This window comes from Mus caroli, unplaced genomic scaffold (genome assembly GCF_978045245.1).
Source record: "Mus caroli unplaced genomic scaffold, Mus_caroli_1 scaffold_2, whole genome shotgun sequence".
Classification (NCBI taxonomy): domain Eukaryota; kingdom Metazoa; phylum Chordata; class Mammalia; order Rodentia; family Muridae; genus Mus; species Mus caroli.
In genome coordinates this window covers 15,368,154-15,389,827 of record NW_028227257.1, presented here as the reverse complement: position 1 = coordinate 15,389,827, position 21,674 = coordinate 15,368,154, and the positions used below count along the sequence as shown (strand labels likewise).

At 50.4% G+C, this 21,674-nt stretch overlaps 2 protein-coding genes across 2 annotated transcripts; both read right to left on the bottom strand.

The window, feature by feature from the left end:
* Window positions 1-1,721: 1,721 nt before the first annotated feature.
* Kcns1 (potassium voltage-gated channel modifier subfamily S member 1) lies at window positions 1,722-9,240 on the bottom strand. The gene is made up of 5 exons (XM_029474245.1): window positions 9,158-9,240; window positions 8,396-8,583; window positions 7,209-7,390; window positions 5,943-6,988; window positions 1,722-3,113 (listed from the first exon to the last, which is right to left on the bottom strand). The coding sequence occupies exons 4-5, from the start codon at window positions 6,966-6,968 to the stop codon at window positions 2,646-2,648; spliced, it is 1,494 nt and encodes a 497-aa protein (XP_029330105.1). The 5' UTR covers window positions 6,969-6,988; window positions 7,209-7,390; window positions 8,396-8,583; window positions 9,158-9,240; the 3' UTR covers window positions 1,722-2,645.
* Window positions 8,475-20,883, bottom strand: LOC110307504 (uncharacterized). Its single transcript, XM_021179749.1, has 5 exons — window positions 20,799-20,883; window positions 16,908-17,051; window positions 16,608-16,813; window positions 9,158-9,375; window positions 8,475-8,583 (listed from the first exon to the last, which is right to left on the bottom strand). Exons 1-5 carry the CDS (start codon window positions 20,881-20,883, stop codon window positions 8,475-8,477), a joined length of 762 nt encoding a protein of 253 aa, XP_021035408.1.
* Between the last annotated feature and the right edge of the window lie 791 nt (window positions 20,884-21,674).

The following is a 21,674-nucleotide window of genomic DNA, read 5'->3' as shown; positions in this document are numbered from 1 at the left end:
CGTCCCCACACCACGTTTAGCCTTGTATGAAGGAGCAGAAAGTCTGAATGTGTATTAGGCTGGGCCAGAGGAGGGTGTGGGGAGTTCTCCAGTCTGTCCCTCATCAGGGCACAGCTGGATACAGATGTTAGGAGGTGAATATGCAGGAGAGGTGAGGAGTGTGGTGAGTTCCCGAGAGGCCCTTTGGCTTAGCTCCTGTCTCTGCTGCAGTCCGGAGGGCATCTGTTGCTTACTGTTTGGAACACTCTTCCCCCAAAACTTTTTTTTTTTTTTTTTGCTTAGTCAATCACTGCTTATGCTTATTATAGCAGGTTAGACTATCACTCACTCAGGAAGGCATTCTTGGATGGCCTCAGGTTGCAGACTCTGGTGGAGAACTCAGGGTTTCCTCCCTGGTAAAGTTAACTGTCAGGAATGTTCATGACTGTCACATTTGAGTCTGTGTCCCCGACTAGTTCCCATTGTTAGCGTAGGGACATTTGTGGTCTCTACCATGACAACCTTTGAACCTGGTAAGCAACCAGAGGCCCAGCAGCCAAGGCAAACCTCACAAGGGGGGTGGGGGGGGTGGAACAAGATGGCTTCTATGGGAAGGGATGGAAGAGAAGCTATGGGAAGCCAGAGAGTACATTCTTCCTCCTGAGGCTTTGAGGAAAGTCTAAATACACTAAAATTACCATGCATCTGAAGGAAGCACCATCTGCAGGACACAGAGGAAGCCTTAGCTGAGGACTCTCCCAATGAAGATCTGTTAGTGAGGGACTGAAGAACCACGAAGTTGTTAAAAATTCCCAAACCAGCCGGGCGTTGGTGGCGCACGCCTTTAATCCCAGCACTCGGGAGGCAGAGGCAGGCGGATTTCTGAGTTCGAGACCAACCTGGTCTACAAAGTGAGTTCCAGGACAGCCAGGGCTATGCAGAGAAACCCTGGCTCAAAAAATCAAAAAAAAAAAAAAAATCCCAAACCAAGCAGGGCTGGGGATGGACAGACTGCCCAGTGAGTTTCCTTTTCAATGCTATTCACACTCTTTCCAGAGCGAGGTCTCGATCTCCCTCCTCTCTCCTCCCAGTGCCTGGTACCCAGCAGGCTGTAGCAATTGCTGAGTCCGGGCACTATGTGCTAAATCCACCTCGCCTGGGATGATGCCTTGAGACTCAGTGTGATGCCTTGAGACTCAGTGTAATGGAGCAGATAGGGCCCCAGGGAGGCCCCGAAGATATGGAAAGTGGCACTCAGCCACAGCGTATAAAAGTGGGTGTGTAGACCCCTTCACAACTTGTTCAGCCAAAGGGACAGAAGAGTTGGCAGGAGAGTATAAAAGATTTACCTCCATCAAAGATGACATGGCGGGGCTGGTGAGATGGCTCAGTGCTTAAGAATGCCGACTGCTTTTCCAAAGGTCCTGAGTTCAAATCCCAGCAACCACATGGTGGCTCACAACCACCCATAATGAAATCTGATGTCCTCTTCTGGAGTGTCTGAAGACAGCTACAGTGTACTTACATATAATACATAAATAAATATTAAAAAAATGGCATGGCCAGCCCTGGTCAAAAGGGACAGGAGTCTCAAGCCTTTGCCTGGGTGCTTATTCAAGGCAGGGTTGGCATTCTGTGTGATAGACAGGGAACTTCCCAGGTTAGAATGGGGGCCGTGGCAGTCAGGTTTATATCACTGTGATAAAAAGCATGACCAAAAACTTGGAGAGGAAAGGGTTTATTTGGCTTACATATCCCAGGTCATAGTTCAATGAGGGATGCCAAGGCAGGAGCATAAGGCAGGAGCCTGCAAGCAGGAACTGAAGCAGAGGCCATGGAGGAACACTGCTTACTGACTCGCTCCCGTGGCCAGTTCAGTCTGCTTTCTTATACACCCCAGGAGGAGTGGTACTGCCCACAGTGGGCTGGGCCCTCCCATATTAAATCATTAATCAAGCTAATGTCCCACAGGGCTTGCCTACAAGCAATCTGATGGAGATGTTCCCTCAGTGGAGGCTCCCCTTCCCAGGTAACTTTAGCTTGTGTCAAGTTAAAGAAAACCAATCAGGTCAGGTGCACGATTGCCCCCCTCCCTCTGCCACCACAGTTCAGAGATGAGCTGGGTCTTCTCAGTATCTCCTCTCCGGGTCACATGCCGTGACGGATTGGCTAGACTCTAGTTCTGGGGACAGGCCTTGGCCACCTTTCCTGTGGCAGGTCTAGAGCTGGGTCTGGGTCCCAGAAGGGTCTTTTCAGGCTTTCTCTGTAAGTCAGCCCTAGGAAGTAGGTGTGGTAGATGACTGTGCTATGGATCCTACAGATTCCAAAGACCCAGCCCCCTCCCCCCCAGCTCCTTCCAGGGACTTAGTGACAAAGGCTTAGTGATTTCTCTGTGGCATTCGGCTGGGCCTCAGTGCCCTCATCTGTGAAATGGGGATAATCATCTGCCAGGCTAAAGGCTCCCTATGGAGGCCGCCCTCTTCCTCCTCTCGGTGCTCATAGAATGTAGGGCAGTGGTATCCTGCCTGAGCTTTTCAAGAAAGATCTGTGGCCCCTATGTCTGACGGCTCAGGTGGATGGCGGCCATGCAGACCCTAAGCAAGGGAGGACTCTGCTCTGCGTTAGCTGATTCCCAGGCTGTGGGGAGGGTATGCAGAGCCCTGGTTTTAATAACTGTGAGATTTTGCAGGCTCCCGGGGGGCTTGGGTCTCCAGGTCTGTAGATCGTCCCTCCTGAGAAGTGTCCCGGGATGTTTCCAGAGACACGTCCGATACCCCGTCGACACTGCTCAGCAAGTCCTCAAACTCGCGCTGGCCGCTGCTCCGCACGGCCGCCTCCAGTGCCTTCTGGCGCCGGTAGAAGTGGGAAAACTTGTTGAAGATGATGGTGATGGGGAGGGCAACCACCAGGATGCCCCCGAGGATGCAGCCCGAGGCCGCCAGCTTGCCACCCACAGTCTCCGGCACCACATCCCCATAGCCCACTGTGGTCATGCTCACTGTACCCCACCACCAGCAGGCAGGGATTGTGTGAAAGCCCTCATTTTCTTCTTCGGCTGTGTAGGCCACACCGGAGAACACTGACACACCCACGGCCAGGTACAGCAGTAAGATGCCCACCTCACGGTAGCTGTGCTGAAAGAAAATATATGAACCCAAGTCAGAGATATCTGGACTTACAGACCTAGTTAGTGTCAGGAGAAACTGGCTCACAGTATAAAGGAAGGTCCAAGGTCAAATGGTAGAACTGGAGCCAAACCCCTGACTCTGAAGGACATTCTTCCAACTACATTAAGCAACAAAACTCCCTACGACTGATCACAGGTCTCATTTCTTTGAACATGGCGCCTGCTTGGCCACACCGATTCAGATCCTGGTGGCTTTTATGCTCGTGTAGACCCAAGAGTGCCACAGTTGATATTTCATAATGCAAAGAGTTGGCTTCGTGCTTTAAATTGCTCTACAACATTTCCGACAAGTAACAGAAATATCGTTCAGCCTCTCAAGGTAACTGAGAGGATATGAGTTCCTTAGATCATTTAAAGAATATTTCTGTACGGATGCCTAGGATGCCTAGTTCTCAAACCAGGAAACTCTGCTTCCCCTGCCCACCAGGGACAGTTGGAAAAACTTGGAGACATGTTTGGCTGTCACAGTGGGGACAGCTGGCATGCATGCATGCAGGCCAGGGATAAGGCCTGCTATCTCACAGAACAAAAAAAACAAAAACAAAAAAAAAAACCTGCCTGTCCTCAAATGATGGCGATGCTGAGAGCCCCTTGTCTACAGCAGATCTCTCAAACTGTAATTATGTAGGGGGTCTTTAAAAAGCCAGAACTCAATTAAGTACGTCTGGGGTTAGAGCCAGAGATTCCGCCTTCCTGGCAGACTTCTGGGTGCCGAGGAGGCTGTAGATGGTCAGGGACCTCAGTTTAGTAGCAAGTCCCCCCTACCCCCACCCCCACACTATGCTATGCTTGAGTCTTGGTTCGAACAGCCTTGGTTATTACTCTTCTCTCTCCTTGTAGGCAAAGCACCAATCTCTGGTTCTCTGCAAAGTAGCAAGGTTTGTGGAGCAGAAGGTTCTAACTAGGGCGAAGAATTAAAGGGGTGTGGCTAACATATTTCCCTGTGCCTGCCTAGTACCCAGGAGTCTTCCCAGGTCACACTAGCTAGTGCCTAGTATCCTGGCTGCCCCTGCATTAGGACTTGAATATTGACATGCCATCAATGGTGGGAGGTACTTTCGAGTGCCTTCTAGGGACTCATCACAGGGTTGGCTAGGGCTCAGGAGAGCACAAAAGGCTGGAACTGGGCACATCTGAGTTGTTCTCTGGAGTCTGGAGCCTCCCAGAAATCCTGTCACTTCTTAGAACCTCAGTTTCCACATCTGTAAAGTGGGGACGGTACAAACCCTTCACAAGCTCTGCAATGCCCTTGGAACAAAGAAAAGAGAAGGAATGGGCCCAGAGTTCATATTTTCACCCCCTCCACCTGCACATCTCTTCCCTGTGCCCCCTCTGCCGATGTGATGCCCACTCTGTTCCACTATCAGACTTTGGTACAAGTTGTTCACGTCGTCTCCTTCCCTGAACCAGGCTAATTTCACTCCCTGGGTGCGGCCAGTGGCCAGTAAGCTGCAACCAAGCTTATAAAACCCAGCCTAGCCACCCCAGGATCTTCATTTACAGGAAGAAAAGAAATAATAGCATCTTCCAGAGGAAGTCATCCTAAGGACTAATCAATAATCAATAACGGATGTGAAGCAGGCATGGAACACTCATTCTGTGCCCAGTGACTGTTAGCTCGAGGCTACTGTGAGGCTGAGTGACCTATGACTACTTGTGCCTTCCGATGACGCTGCGAGAAAGGCACCAGGAGAGAAGCCAGCTAGCATCCTGCTTTGCATATCTCATTGCACTATGTTTTATTCAATATTTCAGAGGTACATCAAAAAGCCTTTCCCTCTCTTGAATTCTTTTTTACCCCTTTTTTGGCGGGTGGTGGTGGACAATAGTGGTTCACTTTAATTTTGAAAAGATTTATTTAAGATTGCATGCATATGCATACTCGTGGCTATATGCATGTGTGTCTGGGTGCCCACAGAAGTGCTGGAGTCCAGTAGAGCTGCAATCAGAAGTGACTGTCAGCCACCTGATGCGGGAACTGGAAACCAAACTCGGATCTTCGGTAAAGGCAGTGTCCACTCCTAACCACTGAGCTATCTCTCCAGCCCTGTGGTTCACTGCAGTTTGTTTTCTGTATTCATTTACTTTTATATATTAAATTTTCTTTATTCTTCTGGGGGAAAGGTGGTACTAAGCCAGTGATTCTTAACCTGGGGGGTCACGACCCCTTTGGCAAACCTCTAGCTCCAAAAATATTTATGATTCATAACAGTAGCAAAATTACAGTTATGAGGTAGCAATGGAGATAATTTTTTGGTTGGGGGTCACCACAACATGAGGAACTCTATTAAAGGTTCACAGCATTAGAAAGGGTGAGAACCACTGTACTGAGCCCGTCTTTTAGTATTTTTTTTTTTTTAGGTTTATTTTTATTTATATTGTAGGGGTGTTTTGCCTACATGTATATTTGGGCACTATGTGTGTGCAGTGTCTGTGGAAGCCAGAAGAGGGCATCGCCTGGAACTGAAGTTACAGGTGGTTGTGAGCCAACATGCGGGTGCTAGAAACAGAACCTGGACCCCTTATTATATCAGTTAGGACTCTTCACTGAGTCGTCACTCCAGGTCCCCTAAGGCCTTCCTTACAGAGAGAGCTGTAAGGCTCTACATGATGAATATGAACGAATTATCTGGCCTCTAGCCTAATTCCGGGCCCAAGGTGTGGCATCTCTGTTCATGGGCACCTGGATGTTGGCCAGACAATAAATGTAGCCGTTAACCCACAGTGTCCTACATCTATTTCTCCGTCTGCCCCAACCCGGCCTCAGCTGTCCTACCTTGAGCGTGGCGCCCAGCGAGCGCAGCCCGGTGGAGTGGCGCGCCAGCTTGAGCACGCGGAAGATGCGCATGAGGCGGAACACTTGCACGACCTTGCCCAGGTCCCCGAGCTCCTCCCCGCTGGCTCCGCGCTGGTCACCAAGCGCCGCGCCAGCCAGCAGTGTGAGATAGAAGGGCAGCACCGACACGATGTCGATGAGGTTGAGCGGGTGGCAGAAGAAGTTGCGCGTGCTGGGAGCCAGCAGCAGGCGCGACGACACCTCGAAGCTGAACCAAGCGATGCAGAAGTACTCCAGGCGGCGCAGCACCGGGTCGTCGCGCACCTCCTCTGCGCTGCGACCCGCGGCCACTGCAGCCACTGCCGCCGCCGCCTCCCGAGCTTGGTACTCCGGCAGGCTGTGGATGCACATGGCAGCGATGGAGGCGAGCACCACGCCGATGGATACGCAGCTGAAGAGCTTGCTGGGCAGCGAGTAGCCTGGATTCTCCATGGTGAGCCAGAGACGACGGCGCAGGCGGCCACAGCGGGCCGCACCATAGCGCGCCAGCTCCCGCTGCACGTCGGAGATCTCGTCGGGACACGGGTCCACGCTGCTTGGCGCGTCGCTGTCCTCGTCCCAGGCGCGAGGCCGCGCCACACGCCGCTCCAGATACCGCGCGCGGCAGCACGTGGCCAGCGCGTTCTCGCCCAGGCCCCAGTAGTCAGCCTCCTGGCCGAAGGCGAAGACGCACAGCTCGTCCAGGACGTGCAGGTGCCCGGTGCGGTAGAAGTGCAGGAGGCCGAGGAAGAAGCCCGGATGCCGATCGAAGTAGAACTCGCGCGCTGCTGCGTCGTAGTCGTCGCACAGGCGCCGCGCCTGCTCCTCGGACGCCGCCGCCTGTAGGCGGCCCAGGCGCGTGCCCGGGAAGCGCGCAAGGGCGCGCGCGCTCAGCAGCCGCCGCACTCCGCCCACGTTCACGCGCAGCGCCTCGTCTCTTGGCCGCCAGGGGACCCGAGAGCCTGGACCTGGAAACTCGCTCACCATGGCTACAACAGTGTGCCTCCCTGTTGGTTAAAATCCCCGGCTCTATCCACAGTGCGGGAGACTGTGTGAAGTGCCAGGCATGCCGTAGGTGCCCAGATATTGAATGCCCCCTGGACTCATGTCAGGCCTGGGTCTGAATAGCCTTCAGCCCACCCCTCCAGACTGGGTAATTCACTAAATCACCCATCCTCCCCACTTCCGGTTCACCTCCTCCAGGGCACAACAAATAAGGAGGCCTACCTTGCAGAGCTATTGGAGTGATGGGATGGTGGGATGGCCTGGCATCTACTAGGGACTTGTATGGGACATCTCTCTTTTTCCTGGACAAGCTTGGATTTAGGAAGCCAAATGTCCACGGTGGCTCTTCTGACCCTCAGTATCCTCCGCCGTAGATGGGAATAGTTACGGCTTATTACCTACAACTATTAAGAAAGTCAGTTGAGACTTTAGATTCTCAGGTGTGTTCCCTGTACTTGGAGCCTCATGGCAGGATACTCCAGAAATCCTGCATCCCAGGATGCAGAGTCTCAGTCCGTCTTGATTTTGATGATTCGGAAATCTACACTCTGGGTTTTCATATCTGTCTGTCTGTCTGTCCGTCCATCCATCATATCTATCTATCATATCTATATATCCATCTATTTATTTTGGAGACAGGATCTCACATGCAGCTCAGTGAGGCTGATATCAAACGTTTGATCCTGGTACCCCAGTCTCCTGAGTGTTGAGATTCCAGACATGCACCAGTGCGCCTGGCCGGTCTGTTTTAAGAAGCCTTAAGGGTGATTCTAATACATGGTCAAGTGTGAGAGCTACTGGGATATATTGTGTCATAATACACCTGTGGTGTCCTTCAGACCTGCCTGACCTTAAACCTTGAGTCTGTGTTACCTTAGTAGCCTTCCTATTATTTCCTATCAGCCTTCCCAGCAGTGATCAGAATATAGGCTTGAAAGTGTAGGTCACTTTGTTAAATTATCTGCCTCCGTCACTGTCTATTCAAGTCACTCAAGCTGGAATTTAACTTTATCCTTAATGGACCTGACCCTTGGCTAAAATGTTTACTCTCCAGATCTTGGTTTTCTGCAAATACACATGCAGACAATAGCACACATTCCAGAAATAGCCAGGGGTTAAGATGGTTCGTGGAAACTGTCTAGCTTCGGTGGATACTCCAGAAACGCAAGGTTTTCCCACTGTCCACTGACCCCTGCTCCTCCTTTAATTTAGGGCTGCTGGCTTGCCCTGCTCCGTGAAGCTGTGTAATCTGTAATTAAGGGTCAGTGATGCCTTCTCCCAGAGCATGGGGATGGAGGGCACACAGCCCCGATGCCCTTCACTAACGCTGTGGATTGGGATTCTGTCCTTGGCTTTGCTCCTGTGCTAACTGAGGTCAGTCTCTTGACTCTGGGCATTAGCTCTCTTACCTAGAATGGAGGGCATGACACTGGATGTTTGGAGAATACGTGCAAAGTCCCTGGTGGGTGCTCAGTGAACACCAAGCTCTTATCCATTCCTTTTCAGATTCTGAATTTGCCACTTGCTAGCTGTTGACCTGAGCGGATCCATCACCCTCTCCGAGCTGCTGTTTCCCTCCTCTGCAGTCTGGACTGCACTGGAGAGAAGGAGGATTAAACAAGCCTGGTGTTTCCGGTATCGCAGTCCCTGGACCATAACCCGCGCATCATTTGCATCCTCTATCGGCTTTGCCATCTAAACACAGTTTTGAGTACAGTTCACTTCTATCATCCATTTGAAGCCCTGTTTGGGTCAACTCCCCATTTGCCACGCGCTTCCCTGCTCTATGAATTAGGGTAATTAATTCAACAAACATTTCTTGTTAAGAATCCCGGCCAGTCAGAAAGGCTGGGTGACTTATTCAAGATCATGCAGACTGTCTGAGGGCCTCTCCGGGGACCGGTTCAGCACTCTTGATACTTTTTGTGAGCATCCTCTGCGCGTTTGGTTGCTTCCCTGAGCTCCTCACACACGGAGCACTCAGTTTTATCCAAACACCACCCAGGTTTTCTAAATCCCATCTTACAGAATGTGTAAGCAAGACTAGCTCTGTCACGCTGTCCCTCTGTGGGGGTCTCCTAAAAGGGAATCCGCAGGGCAGGGCAACCCCTCTCCCCGAGCCCTGAAGCCCATGCTCCTAGCCACGCCCCTCCCCGCGGGAGGCTCCTTACCTGTGTTGGTCTCCAGGGATTCCAGCGCGCTTGTCCCTCAAGTCGCCGCCCTGGGCTGTTTTCTGTCCCGAGGCCCCGCTGCGCCTCGCTACTGCGGAGGCCCCGCGGCCCCCTCCTTTCCTGTGTTCCCGTCCCCCGCGGCTGAGGCCGCATCGATCGCTGCCGGCGGGGAGGGAGGGAGGCCGCGGGCGGCCGGAGGCGGTGGTTTCTATTCTTGCCTGGGATGGATGGGGGCCTAACAGCTGGGAGCATCTTTCAAAGTCAGAGCCTGGAAGGATGGGACGGTTAGGGAATGGGGACACCTTTGGAGAACGTTTTTTAACCTCTGTCCCAGGAATGGCAGCGACCAGGATTTACTTAATTTAGTGATTTAATATGTGCCAGGCACTGTTTCATGGGACGCACTCCAGACATGTTTAACACAAACTTGGCAGGGACAACAAGCTTTTGATTTTATAGGTGCCACCCAGGTACTTGTTCAGACTGTGGAGGTCTGAGTTAGGAGGGGGAGGGGTGCTTTATCTCCTTGGAGCCCTGGGTTGTGCCTGTCCTAGGGCGTACTAGTGTAGGCTCTGGTACACTCCTCTTCCAAGTGAGTTGTAAAGCCAGAAACCTGTCCTTCTGTCCTGGACGCTCAGAACTTACCTAGACAGTCCTGATTACTTCTACTTCGACTGCGGGGGCCTGACAGCCATGTTGAAAACTTAGAGAACCCCCATCCTCCTCCAGCATTTCTTTGGGCAGCTGCTGTGTGTGCTCCTTCACTCTTAACAATAATCACCAATATTCATTGAGCACTTCTTCAGGGCCCGGTCCCATCTCACTCAGCATGTGATGTACCTGCCTGGCAGGTCTGATCTTAATCGTCTGTCCGCTGGAGGTGTAAGGTGTGAGAAGCCTCTAGGTCACGTGGCTGAAGTTTATACCAACTGAACAACAGAGGCATGTGATCCCCCTATGCCATTTACAAATTCTGAACTGGGAATGAGGCTCAGTTGGCAGAGTGCTTGCCTGTTGGGTATGAAGCCCTGGAGTTGACCTTCAGTACTGTGTAAACCAAGCACTGTGGTTTATAGCTGTAATTCCAGCAGCCAGGGGGTGGGGGTGGGGGGATCCCAACAGTCAGGAGGCAAAGGTGGGGTAATTAGAAGTTCAATCCTTGGTTGAATAATGAGTTCCAGATCAGTTGGATTACATGAGATATTATCTCAATTGTTTTTTTCTTTTCTTTTCTTTTTAATAATTTCATTTTTTGTGGTCAGCCTATTCTTATTTATTTATTTATTTATTTATTTATTTAGATTTATGTATTATATGTAAGTACACTGTGGCTATCTTCAGACACTTCAGAAGAGGGCATCAGATTTTGTTGCGGATGGTTGTGAGCCACCATGTGGTTGCTGGGAATTGAACTCAGGACCTTTGGAAGAACAGTCGGTGCTCTTAACTGCTGAGCCATCTCTCCAGCCCCCTGTTTTTTTCTTTTTTAAGATTTGTTTATTTATTCATTTAATGTATATGAGTATGCTGTGGCTGTCTTCAGATGCACCAGAAGAGGGCATTGGATCCTATTACAGATGGTTGTGAGCCACCATGTGGTTGCTGGAAATTGAACTCAGGGCCTCTGGAAGAACAGTCAGTGCTCTTAACCTCTGAGCCATCTCTCTAGCCCTCAACTGTTTTTTCTAATAGCAGCATTAAAAATATAAAAAGAGGGCTGGAGAGATGGCTCAGCAATTAAGAGCACTGGCTGCTCTTCCAGAGAACCTAGGTTCAATTTTCTGCCCCCACATGACAGCTTACAACGGTCTGTAACTATAGTCCCATGGGAGCTGACGCCCTCTCCTGGTGTGCAGGTAAGCATGCAGACAAAATACCCATACACATAAACAACTATCTTTTGGAAAAGGAGACAGATAAGTTTTTTTAAATAATGTCTTTTATTTAGCCTAATAAATCCCAGACATAATTTTAGCATGAGACCAATAAAGAAATTAACAGTGGGATATTTTCTGTGTTCACTTTTGGATGAAGTCTTCAAAACGTATTGTACTCACTTTGTTGTTCTTTGCAGTGCTACAAACTACCATGGCTTCAGCAGCTTCTAATCCATGAACGCGCCATCTCATCATTTCTGAAGATCAGAAATCCGTGAGTGGGAAAGCTAGACTCTGTATTTATTTCATGTGTGCGTGCACACATGTGTGCACATATGTGAGTTAGTATATGTGTGTGTGTGTGCTTGTTAGTGTATGTGTGTGCTAGTGTATGCGTGTTAATATATGTGTGTTAGAACATGTGAGTGTGTGTACTTGATTGTGTTGATATACACGTGTGTGTATATGTGTTAGCATAAGTGTATGCTTGAATGTATGTGACTTATTGATTTGCCTCTAGGGTATGATGAGGCTATGTTCCTTCTGTGATTAGACTGTGTAAAGTTAGGACTTCTGCTGGCTTTCATGAAGTTACCATACTGGAAGGAAAGGAACCCAGGGTAACTTCTGGCCATTGCCAGCTGAGTATTTAGTTCCTTCACCCTCCTGAGCTGAAATGCTGCCAGCAAATGCTTGCCAGCAGAGCCTTCTCTAGCCGAGGCTCAGATAAGACACCCAGGCAGACATGTGGCTGCAGCCTCCGGAAGCACAGGGCCTGTGCTAGGTTTCTTAACTCAAGGACCTAATAAGTGCGTATTGATTACTCCACTTCATTTGTGGCAAATTGTTACCCAGAAATAGATATGTCTTTGCCACTGGATTCCTGTGTGACCTTGAGCCACGTGTCTCATCTTGGCCTTTTCTCTCTTCCTTATGTGCAAAGAGGGAAGAGCATCTCCTTCCAGGTTTCAGAGTGAGTTAGCACATGCTTGCCATTCCCACAAATAGCTTTCCCTGCCTTTTCCTTTCTCAGGCTAAGTTAGCTGCAGGAACAGAAATGGATTCCCCGTGGCTTCACTAGAGAGAAGAGCCTGTCCTTTGCAGCAGACACAGCTGCCCAGGAGCAACACTGAAGGTCAGCTCCTTGCGACTCCTTCCTCCACTCTCTGGTGGAGCCCTCCTCCCAGGAGTGAGGGATGTGGATGCTCTACGCACAGCCCCTTGAAGATCCATTAGCCTTTTGTGCACACTGGCTGCTGGGATGTTTTCCCATTGGACAAGCTGCAGTCTGTGGCTGTTTGTTAAACCCTCCCAAGGCTGCTGGAGCCTTGTGTGGCTACGAAGGGAAGAGCCAAAGTAAGAGCATCACTTGTTTCTGCAGTTGCCCTGTGGGCTTTGTCCACTGCTACATTCTCATGAGCCTCTTCTCTTTCTGGCACACACACACACACACACACACACACACACACACACACACACACACACACACGACCTCGGGAAACACTTTAAAATCAGCACCATCAAATGAATCTTTATGACAAGATTCTTCCTGGGGTAACCCAAGCAAGACATTTCTCGAGGTTGTAGGTGTAGCAGCCACCGTTTGGGAACTGCTAAGGGTTCATGGGAAAGAGCAAAGGGCTGACTTCGTCTTAGTAGTGGGATCGACAGTGGCTTCCTAGGAAAGCCTGCCTAGTGGACTGATTTATACCTCTGATTGAGCCATCTTGAGCTACATGGACATCTTCCACTGAAAGGAAGCCAAGAAGTGGGGAGGGGAATTAAGTCAATTTACCTTTTCAAAATCATTATAGAATGTTAGTAAAATGCACAAATATACAGTCACGGCTGAACTAACATTTCCTGTTTCTGCCTCTGTGTTTCCCTGGGTAATATGTAGAATTCCATAAGCATTCCAGTGGCTGGTTGAGTGACATGGACGAGTATTTCTAACTGGAAGACACTACTGCTGCAAAGGAGGGAGGGAGGACACACTCTCACTCCTGCTAAAACTCAGGGCTTGGGCTTGGAGAGCGTCCAGGGTGAATTAGGCCTCTCCTGGCCTTCAGTCGCCTCCCAGGCCTTTGCAGACTGGTGTATAGTGTGTAGATGCTAGCTGGACCATTGTCTCATCCGCAGGAGTGTGTGAGGCACTATTGAACGAATAAGGAAGGAAAGCAAGCAAGATTGGCCTTGGTGAAGGAACCAGGTTTTTGGTATGCCGAGACAATTTCCACGAGGGCAGGAGGGAGGCACTGGGTTTGCAGCAGGGGTTTGGCAGCTGAGAGCTGAGGAGACACTGCATCGACAAGGCTAGGCTCCAAGGAGCAGATGGTGAGTGGGCCAGGAACTGGAGTAGAGGAACTGTATGGAGATTCCCCCTATAGTTAGAAAAGCCACAGCCTGTGATTCAGCACCTCCTGGCACTCCAGGGAACATAGCTCAGAGTCTGGATCCCCCAGAGGGCCTCGGGACTGCTGGTCTCCACATTTTAATTGGTTTATATGGGAGCTTCCTTTTGGAGTCTCTGAGTTTCCATTCCCCTCTACCTCAAGGAAGAAACCCAGGACAATCAGATGTGAACCAACAGGGTTCTAATGTCTATGACTGAGCTTGTGCACACAAACTTCTTGGAACTGTTCGAGCCTCTTTTTTCATCCATGGACAATGTTGTTAAGGGTGGATGGGTTCTTCTAAAACCTACTGTAATTACTTAATAGGGATGTAGAGAATTGGGTTGCAACTGTCACCGGTTGGCCCTAGCTCTAGTATGTGTGACCCCTTTGACTGTCTAACCTCTTTGGACTGCAGTTCTCTTAATCGTGAAGCAGGACCCAGTAGGGCTGGGAGCCATTGGTGGGATTTGTCCATATGAATGGAAGGATGCGGGGGTCCAGGGTGGGGACTCCGTAGTGTTTAGCTCTTGTCTGGATTCATTGTTATCTAAGGAAGAGAACGCCATTATTAAGTTCTGGCTACTGCCCAACTTAGAGCTGGGGCAAGTCTCTGTCTAAAAGCTGCCGCTTCTCCATTGTTAAACGGGAGCACCAGGTTCTCTTTCTGCAGGTGGAAGAGTAAATGCTGTGACAGGGGGAAGCATAGGGGAGGCACTTTCTCCAGACTAACAGTTTCTAGCGGGCTTTTGCTGTGTCACCAACAGTCCCATATCCCCGTGACTTCCTGCCACAAGTATTAAGTACCCCCACCCTCAAGTGTGGGACTTGGCTGAGATATAGCTCAGCTTTAGGCCTGTGGCTTCTGGGTGAGCTCTTTTTGTGGCCGAGACTGGACGTTTCCAGAAGAATGGTATCTTGTGGCTGTTAGTCCTACCCAAACAGGTTCCCAGCCAGGCTCCAAATGAGTAGGCGTGCTGTCTTAGCTTCTCTTTCTGTTGCTGTGACTAAACACCCTGACAAACGCAGTGAGAGGTAGAAAGGGTTCATTTTAGTTCACAGTTCAAGATACAGTCCTTTATGGCAGGGAGGTCAAGGCAGCAGGAGCTGGAAGCAGCTGGTTACAGTACATTTGCATTCAGAAGGGAGTGATGGATGATGCCCGCGTGCTATGCTCAGCTCACTTGCATCGTTTTTGTCCAGTTCAGGATCCAATGCCTAGGGAAGGGTCATACCCACAATCCAAGTGGTTCTTCCCACATCAATTAGCATATCAGGGCAATGTCCAGAAGCTTGTCTTTCAGGCAATTCTAGGCTCTGCCAAGTTGGCAATTTATAAACTACAAGTGGGACAGACACTATCTAGTGAGTCTGAGGACGAGAAGGGACATGGTGGGCAGAGACTATGATCCCCTATATTATCTGTGTTAATGTGATGGGTGGAGCAACCAAGGCCCAGAAGGAGGCTCAGAAATATCCAGGAGCTCACAGATTCTGTGACACCAGAAAGCTTTCTTTTCTCTACGTGTCACCTTGGAGCCATGTTGTTGGCAACTGTTACTACAAGCCAACAGTTCGGGCCTTTGAATCTAGTGAGAAGGGTTGTAGCAGCCAGAAAGTGGCACTCTCTCCATCTTCCAGACTGAAAAGGGAAGTGGTGAAGGACTCGCCTGGGTTACACCACAAGGCCCCGGGAACAGGACAGAAGAGACACAATTCCTAAGTTTGCCTCCAAAGTAGCCTGCCCCAAGTCTATCAGACAAAAGGGCATTCGGCAAAGAAAGGGGTAGGGGCACCTCCTTTCTCAGCTGTCTGGGTCCAAGGAATGGACAGACCCTTGCTGAGTCCTCTCAAGAAACCCTTGTTTGGCCCTGACTCTAGGCTGGGAAATCAAGGCAAGTGAGACACAGCCCAGTAGTGGAGACAGATGTACTCTACACATGACATCCCAACCGCTGGAGCCCCTTTTCCTGGATATGGGACAATCCAAATGGTCTTGGCAAGCACTTGGCTACAACGTGAAGCATCATCGACTCCCTGGGTCAGAGGCTCTCTTTTTGCTCCTGACTCTGCCAGGAAGCTGTCTCAGTCAGAGACCTGCATCTCTTGACATCTCTTTAACCCTTGTTAATCTCCATTTATTAAAACAGAATCAGGCTCTGCCTTGGCGGGTGGCCCTATTAGCTAGAGTTTAACGGTATTATTTAAATCAAGCACGAATGAATTCAATGGAATTACTGTTTTCATTACACTTGGCTTCGAAGATCCATGCTGCCTTTGTCCGTTGATCTTGCAGATCTTATTTACCTCAGCGACAACAAACCTCCTCTGCCCTCCCCTCCCACACCATCCCTTGGAAATGAATTGTTAATGTCCCAAAGTGAGCTGTTTAAACGAAGACGTTAAGTGAGTAGATGTACAGAGGTACTTCACACAACTTTACACATTACGGGGTGACTCTGCAGGGATGATGGGGACTGAGGCAGCATGTGTGGATGGACTGATGTTTGGAAAATTCTTGCTGGACACACATTATTTTGGGAAGGATAATCTGCAGGTGGGTTCAGGGCTCAGGAGAGAAGGGGCTGCCTGGCTTGGCATTTGAAGCGGAGGGAACAATGTACAGAGAGATATAAAACTGGTTCTGAGGTGGGATGGGAAGCCCAGCATGACCGTGGTGTGGGGTGCTGGAGCCGAATGATGAGCTACACTTTTGATGTCTGGTGTGGACCTTGGCACTCAGAGGAGAATGCAGGAGGCATGAGTTGTAAGGGAGCTGACAACAGGCCAGTGCTTGTCAGAAGGTCACAACTGTCTCTGGAGAGAAGATCTGGGTCACAGGATCCCTGGTCCCCACATCATGATCTCTTCCTGGTGGGAACCACACCCGGAGTGCAGAGCCATAGATCCTAAGCCAGAATTAGCCTAAAGAAAAGGAAAAGAAAGGGTTAACGCCTATTTTGTAACAGGACTCTGAGTCTGACTCCTCTATTTAGAGCCTATCAATCCAACTCAGAGAGATGCTAAGACAGGTCTCTCCAACCTCCTTCAAAAGGGCAAGCTGATATCCAGGTGGCACAGCATAGTTAGTAAGAGACCCGAGGAACCCAGTTTCTCTGCCTTGCTGATGGGAGCCCTTGCACCCTCCTTCTCCAGCTCTGGTCATTCTGAGGAAGGTACCCTGCTGAGATTATTGACCTGGAAGGACATCCCGGAGCTGGGCGGGAGGAAAGAGGAAATGGCACCTTTGCTGGGGTTTCGGCAGTCCCGGCCACAGGCGCTGGCACAGCACCGCTTCTTGCCTGAGCAGTCCGAGTCTTTGTTACACATGTGCTTGGTGGGACTGAGGCAGCGAAGTTGATCCACGGGGCATTTGCCCGACTTTACTGCAACACAGGGACTTGGGTGAGTCTGGTTGTGCCCACCAGTCCTGGGGCTTGCTTGAGGTTTGGGTGTTGGCACAGTGGGGAGGGCACTTACCAAAGACACGAGGCATACACTGGAGGAAGCAGGCTCGGCGACAGCACTTCCAAGAAGAGGGACACTGTTTGTCATTCAAGCACTGATCAGGAGGAGTCTTCTGGCTGCAGAGTCCGTCGTCTGGTGGGCAACCCCCCAATTTGTCTGTACGAGAAACCTCACGTCACTTAGCCAGACACAGCTCAGGGTTGTTTTGGGAATTGCAGGATCGACTATCTCAGTCTCTTGCTTGCCACCAGGATGGGTTTTATAGATTTTTTTTTTTTATTATCGAGGGCTAATTATGACACTCAGGTGGCATAATGGATAGGAAAAAATGAGATTAAAACTCTTAAGCTGTGGAGATCAATCAGCCAAGATTAGGACCTGAGTTTGATCTTCAAGACCCATGTTAAACAAACAAACAAACAAATAAACAAAACTAAACAAACAAACAAAACTAAACAAACAAACAAACAAACAGAAAAGAGTGCAGGGTCTGGCCCTCCAGCCTGGCCTACTAGATGAATTCAAGGTTAATGAGCTGTCTCAACAAGGTGGTTGGCAACTGAGAAATGACATCCTAGATGGTTGTCCTCTGGGCTCTATGCCTCCACATCTGTATGTGCCCATGTGCTCCTGTAGACACATACCTACACACACACACACACACACACACACACACACACCCCACACATGTACACGCACACAAATTTTCCACCTCAGACAAGATTGTGGCAGTCTGCCTCTGCCCACCGGTACCTCCCTGGTCTCGTTCTCTATCGCTCCTGAGCTGCTTCAAGCCAAGGAAGCAAGGCTTTCCCTGGCACCCGTTTCCACTCTGGCCACTTGGTCAGTGTATTGATTTCAGTTGAAATGTCCCCTCTTCTTAAGGCCCTGCTTCTCTGAGCCCATGGAGCTGGGTCAGCAGTGGGGTGAGTGCCTAGAGCTGTCTGTTGCTCTCCCTGTGCTGGAGGTTGAGGTTTGTTACCTGCTTGCCCTGTTCATCATGAGCACAGCACAGTGCAGGGCAGTAAGGGCATAATGGCTGCTGGAAAGAGAGGGATTTGTAGGGAGGCCCCGTGTTGCATATATGCTCTCCTCTTGCTACGGGTGACACTTCTATGCTGCTGTGCTCACCTCTGTTGGAAGAGGCATAGTTTAGACTCAAGAATCAACTCTGTCTCTGAACCTTTCTCTGGAACAGCTCTGGAAGGCTCTGACCTGGAGTTGGCCTAACCAGTCTTTTCGTTGAGGCTTCATGCACAAGTTGGAAGTCTTCTAAGGAGGCAGAGATTAAGGTCTGTAAAGGACAGTGAGCAGCCTAGCCCACACGGGCCTGGGCTGGGCTAGGATTCTCTGGCTCTCTTTAATCTTCATGTTCTGTGTTGACTGCTTTGGACTATAGGGATGGGGCTGGTCCTAGGACTTCAGCTCAATCTAGCAACACAGAGGCTTCAGTTGGATCCAGGACTCTGAATGTAATCCCCTGGGGCCCTATCCCAGAAGTTCTCGCTGACCTACCCACCACCAGCTCCCCCAGCCCAGGGAAAGCTCCTACTTCCTTGCTTAGAGTCCAGACAGCTCCATTTGCCTCATGCCAACCTTCTTCTCACTCTGTCCCTGCCTGGGCACGGTTGTGCACATAGTAGGTGGTCCTTTGCTCCTGCACTGTCAGCTTTAGTTCCTAAACTGGTGGTTGAAGTCGAACTGCTGCCCCCTGCTGGAAAGTAAGCTGCTTAGCTGTTTGGGGAGGAAGATGGGTTCTGTCGGGGGAGAGTGATTGGAGACTATCTATAGACCAGGATTTAATACCAAGCTCACATCCCATTACAGAGGTGCTCAGGCCTTGGAGAGTGGGCCGAATGGAGCTGTCTGAATTCTAATCAAGGAAGTTGAGTCTTGTGGGTGTGTGTGTGTGTGGGGGGGGGAGTGCTGCATAGATTGCAGCACAGAGGAAGGGGAATTGCTGCGGGAGGACCCTGGGGTTGGACTTCAAGGATCAGACTGATAGGGAACGGACAGAAAGTTGGCATTGTAAGTGAGACAAACTATCGGTGCCACAGTGTGGAGATAGAAAGTCTGGGCTGGACAGAGAGGTGTGCAGGGCTCTGAGTAATCACACTCTCATGGTCACTCTCCTAACCTTCCCTCCACACCCAGGTTTCCTATTTGTGACGCATTCTCTGTGACACACACACACACACACACACACACACACACACCACAGCTGATATGTAGACTCCATACCTGTGTGGCAGCCATCCATGGGCATGGTTAAACTGGTGAAGTCAGATGCATGGGTACGCCTCGCCCTGAATACATACACAGCTCTCTAAGTGGAATTACTCAACTGCCAACACCCTGACATTTGAATGGGGAGCATGGGATAAACAAAAGTGGCTGAGCCTCCACTGGGACGAGCTAATGCTCTCCTTTCCTCAGCCCCTCTGCCTTCTGCCAGTGTCTGAAGTTCTACCGAGAGCCAGGCAGATGCCTCACGGGAGAGAAACCAGGAAAGGATGGAATGACATGAACGGGTGTTGGTAAGGATGTCACACCTGGCCAGGTAAAGCAGGCTCGGGCTCTGGTGGAGCCAGGTCTCACCCTGGGTGTAGTGTCAGGACTGTTCTCCTAGGACCCCTCAGTTGCTCCCCCGAATCTCCACATATGCTACACTTACAGCCATGTCTGACATTTATCCTTCAAGGCTTCATTTACTCATGAGAGGAAAGCGTGGACCCCTTTTCACGGGAGTGAGTTGCTGAAGGGAGCCTTTCTGACTCACAAGAACTGCCGTCAGTTACCACGTTTGATACTGTCTTGGTCTTCAGCACTGGCAGTTGGTTAAGCAGTATGCCTTGGTTTGCTTACCAGTAAAATGGGGGTAAAAACAGTGCTGGCTCACGACACCGTAGTGAAGACTTGTGGGTGATGGCTGCATGGGTTACAGTCCACACAAGGTCTGACTTTGAAACCTACTAGCTAGCATCTTTCTTCCTCCACGTGGGATGTCCAAGCCTTCTCCTCTGTGCCTCTGAGGAAGGCATAATCCAGGCTAAAGGGAATGTGCGCCATGTAAATCCTACTACCTCCATGTACCTGCACTGCACAGGCTTCCCCAGTCTTGGAGGATGGGTTCTGTCCCCATTTGTATACTTGTCCCCTAAAGCAGGGCTAACTCTCCAAAAGTGAATGTAGGTCAAAGCCCAGCAGCCTCAGAGGAGGATGGAGGTATGGCCTCACCCTGACAGGGAGGCATCTGTGGAAGAACCCTTATGCCTCCCTCACTGTCAACAAACCAAGCCGTGCTTCATCAGGGATGGGAATGGACTGAAGCTGGAGAAAGGGACAAGAGAAACAAAGGCAGAGATTCCTCCCATCAGACCCCAGGTCCCAGCAGCCACGCTCCTTACTTAGCTCCCAAGTCCCTTCTACAACCCCCATTGGTGGAATCACATGATGTTTTCTCCATACAGAGAGGCACAGTGACGCATGCATCCTGTCCGTAAGCTTGGGCACAATAACCAAGTGTCTATAGAGGTCTGCTCAGACAGGAACGAAGGCACCTATGTACACAGAAACAGCTGTGTGTCTTTATCTGCCTCAGTACAGGGGAACGCCAGGGCCAAGAAGTGGGAGGCGGGGAGGGTATGGGGGACTTTTGGGATAACATTGGAAATGTAAATGAAGAAAATATCTAATTAAAAAAAAACATTCGGGTGTGTATATAGGCACAGGCAAGTTGACCCAAGCACAAACAAGCCTGATGCAAAATGCAGGTTCCTGGGAGCACTGAGACAGACAGACAGACACACACACACCACTCATCACTGGCTCTCCCACAGCCCCCCACTCTCCACAGAAAGGCAGAAGCCACCTGTCCGGAGTACAGGGACTCATGACACTCACCTCCCTTCTTTCTACACAAGGCAACAGGCAACTGAGTCTCCAAAGCCAGGAGGACTACCAGGAGGAGGGAGCTCTGGACTCTCATGTTTCTTTCGTGGCACCCAATAAGCTCAGGGCTCAGAGGCCCCCAGATTAACACTTACAGTCTCAGAGATGCCAGAGCAGTTGAGTCAGCAGAAGAGGACTAGAGGGTGACCAGGGTGGCTTGTGCTTCCCGGATCTGGGTCCCTCCCACCCTCCCACCCTCCCACCCCTGCCTGATGTCCTTAGGGCAAGGGGTGCTTGTGCAAGAGCGGGTAGCAGAGTTCTTTGTGTTAGGGACGTGGATCTAGTTCTGCCTGTACTGCTGACTTGGCCTCTGAGTGCTGGGTAAGTCTTGCCTGTCTTTGGGGCTCAGTCTTCTCATCTATATTGTGGGGAGAGGAAGAGGAGGGGTCATAATAAAAGCCACACAGAGACTTTTTCCTTTAAGGCACATGGCCGGCTCTGCCTGGGAATGTGAACCTCGGCCTCCTCCACCCTCTGACTGACTACAGGCATCTGGAACATCTGGTAGAACCAGGCCGGTTTATTGTGCCCAGAGAATGAAGATGTGCTAGGATATGACAGTGACTCCTTGTTTTGTTAACATGCTTACTAGGAATGAAACCCTTCTATTGGTTCCCTTTGGCCACTAACCCTGTTAATCCCTACGACCCACCCAACCCCTGTCCTAGGGACTAAACCCAGGGCCTCTCAAGTGCTAGGCAAGGATTCTACCACCGAGTTGCATTCCTGATCTCTTTAACTTTTTAAGTTTTGAGACCATCCACACCTTGCTGAGTTTCCTAGGCTGATGGGCGTACTTGCTGCTCTGTAGCTCAGTCAGTCCCCTGA

Excerpts from the sequence above, each read along its gene's own strand:
- Kcns1 (XM_029474245.1), bottom strand. The coding sequence starts at position 6,968 with ATGGTGAGCGAGTTTCCAGGTCCAGGCTCTCGGGTCCCCTGGCGGCCA. Across the intron at positions 3,114-5,942 it reads CGCTGGGCGCCACGCTCAAG|CACAGCTACCGTGAGGTGGG; the intron begins GTAGGACAGCTG and ends ATTTTCTTTCAG.
- LOC110307504 (XM_021179749.1), bottom strand. The coding sequence starts at position 20,883 with ATGAGAGTCCAGAGCTCCCTCCTCCTGGTAGTCCTCCTGGCTTTGGAG. Across the intron at positions 17,052-20,798 it reads CTTGTGTAGAAAGAAGGGAG|ACAAATTGGGGGGTTGCCCA; the intron begins GTGAGTGTCATG and ends TTTCTCGTACAG. Across the intron at positions 8,584-9,157 it reads ATCCCTGGAGACCAACACAG|TGCAGTCCAGACTGCAGAGG; the intron begins GTAAGGAGCCTC and ends CCTTCTCTCCAG.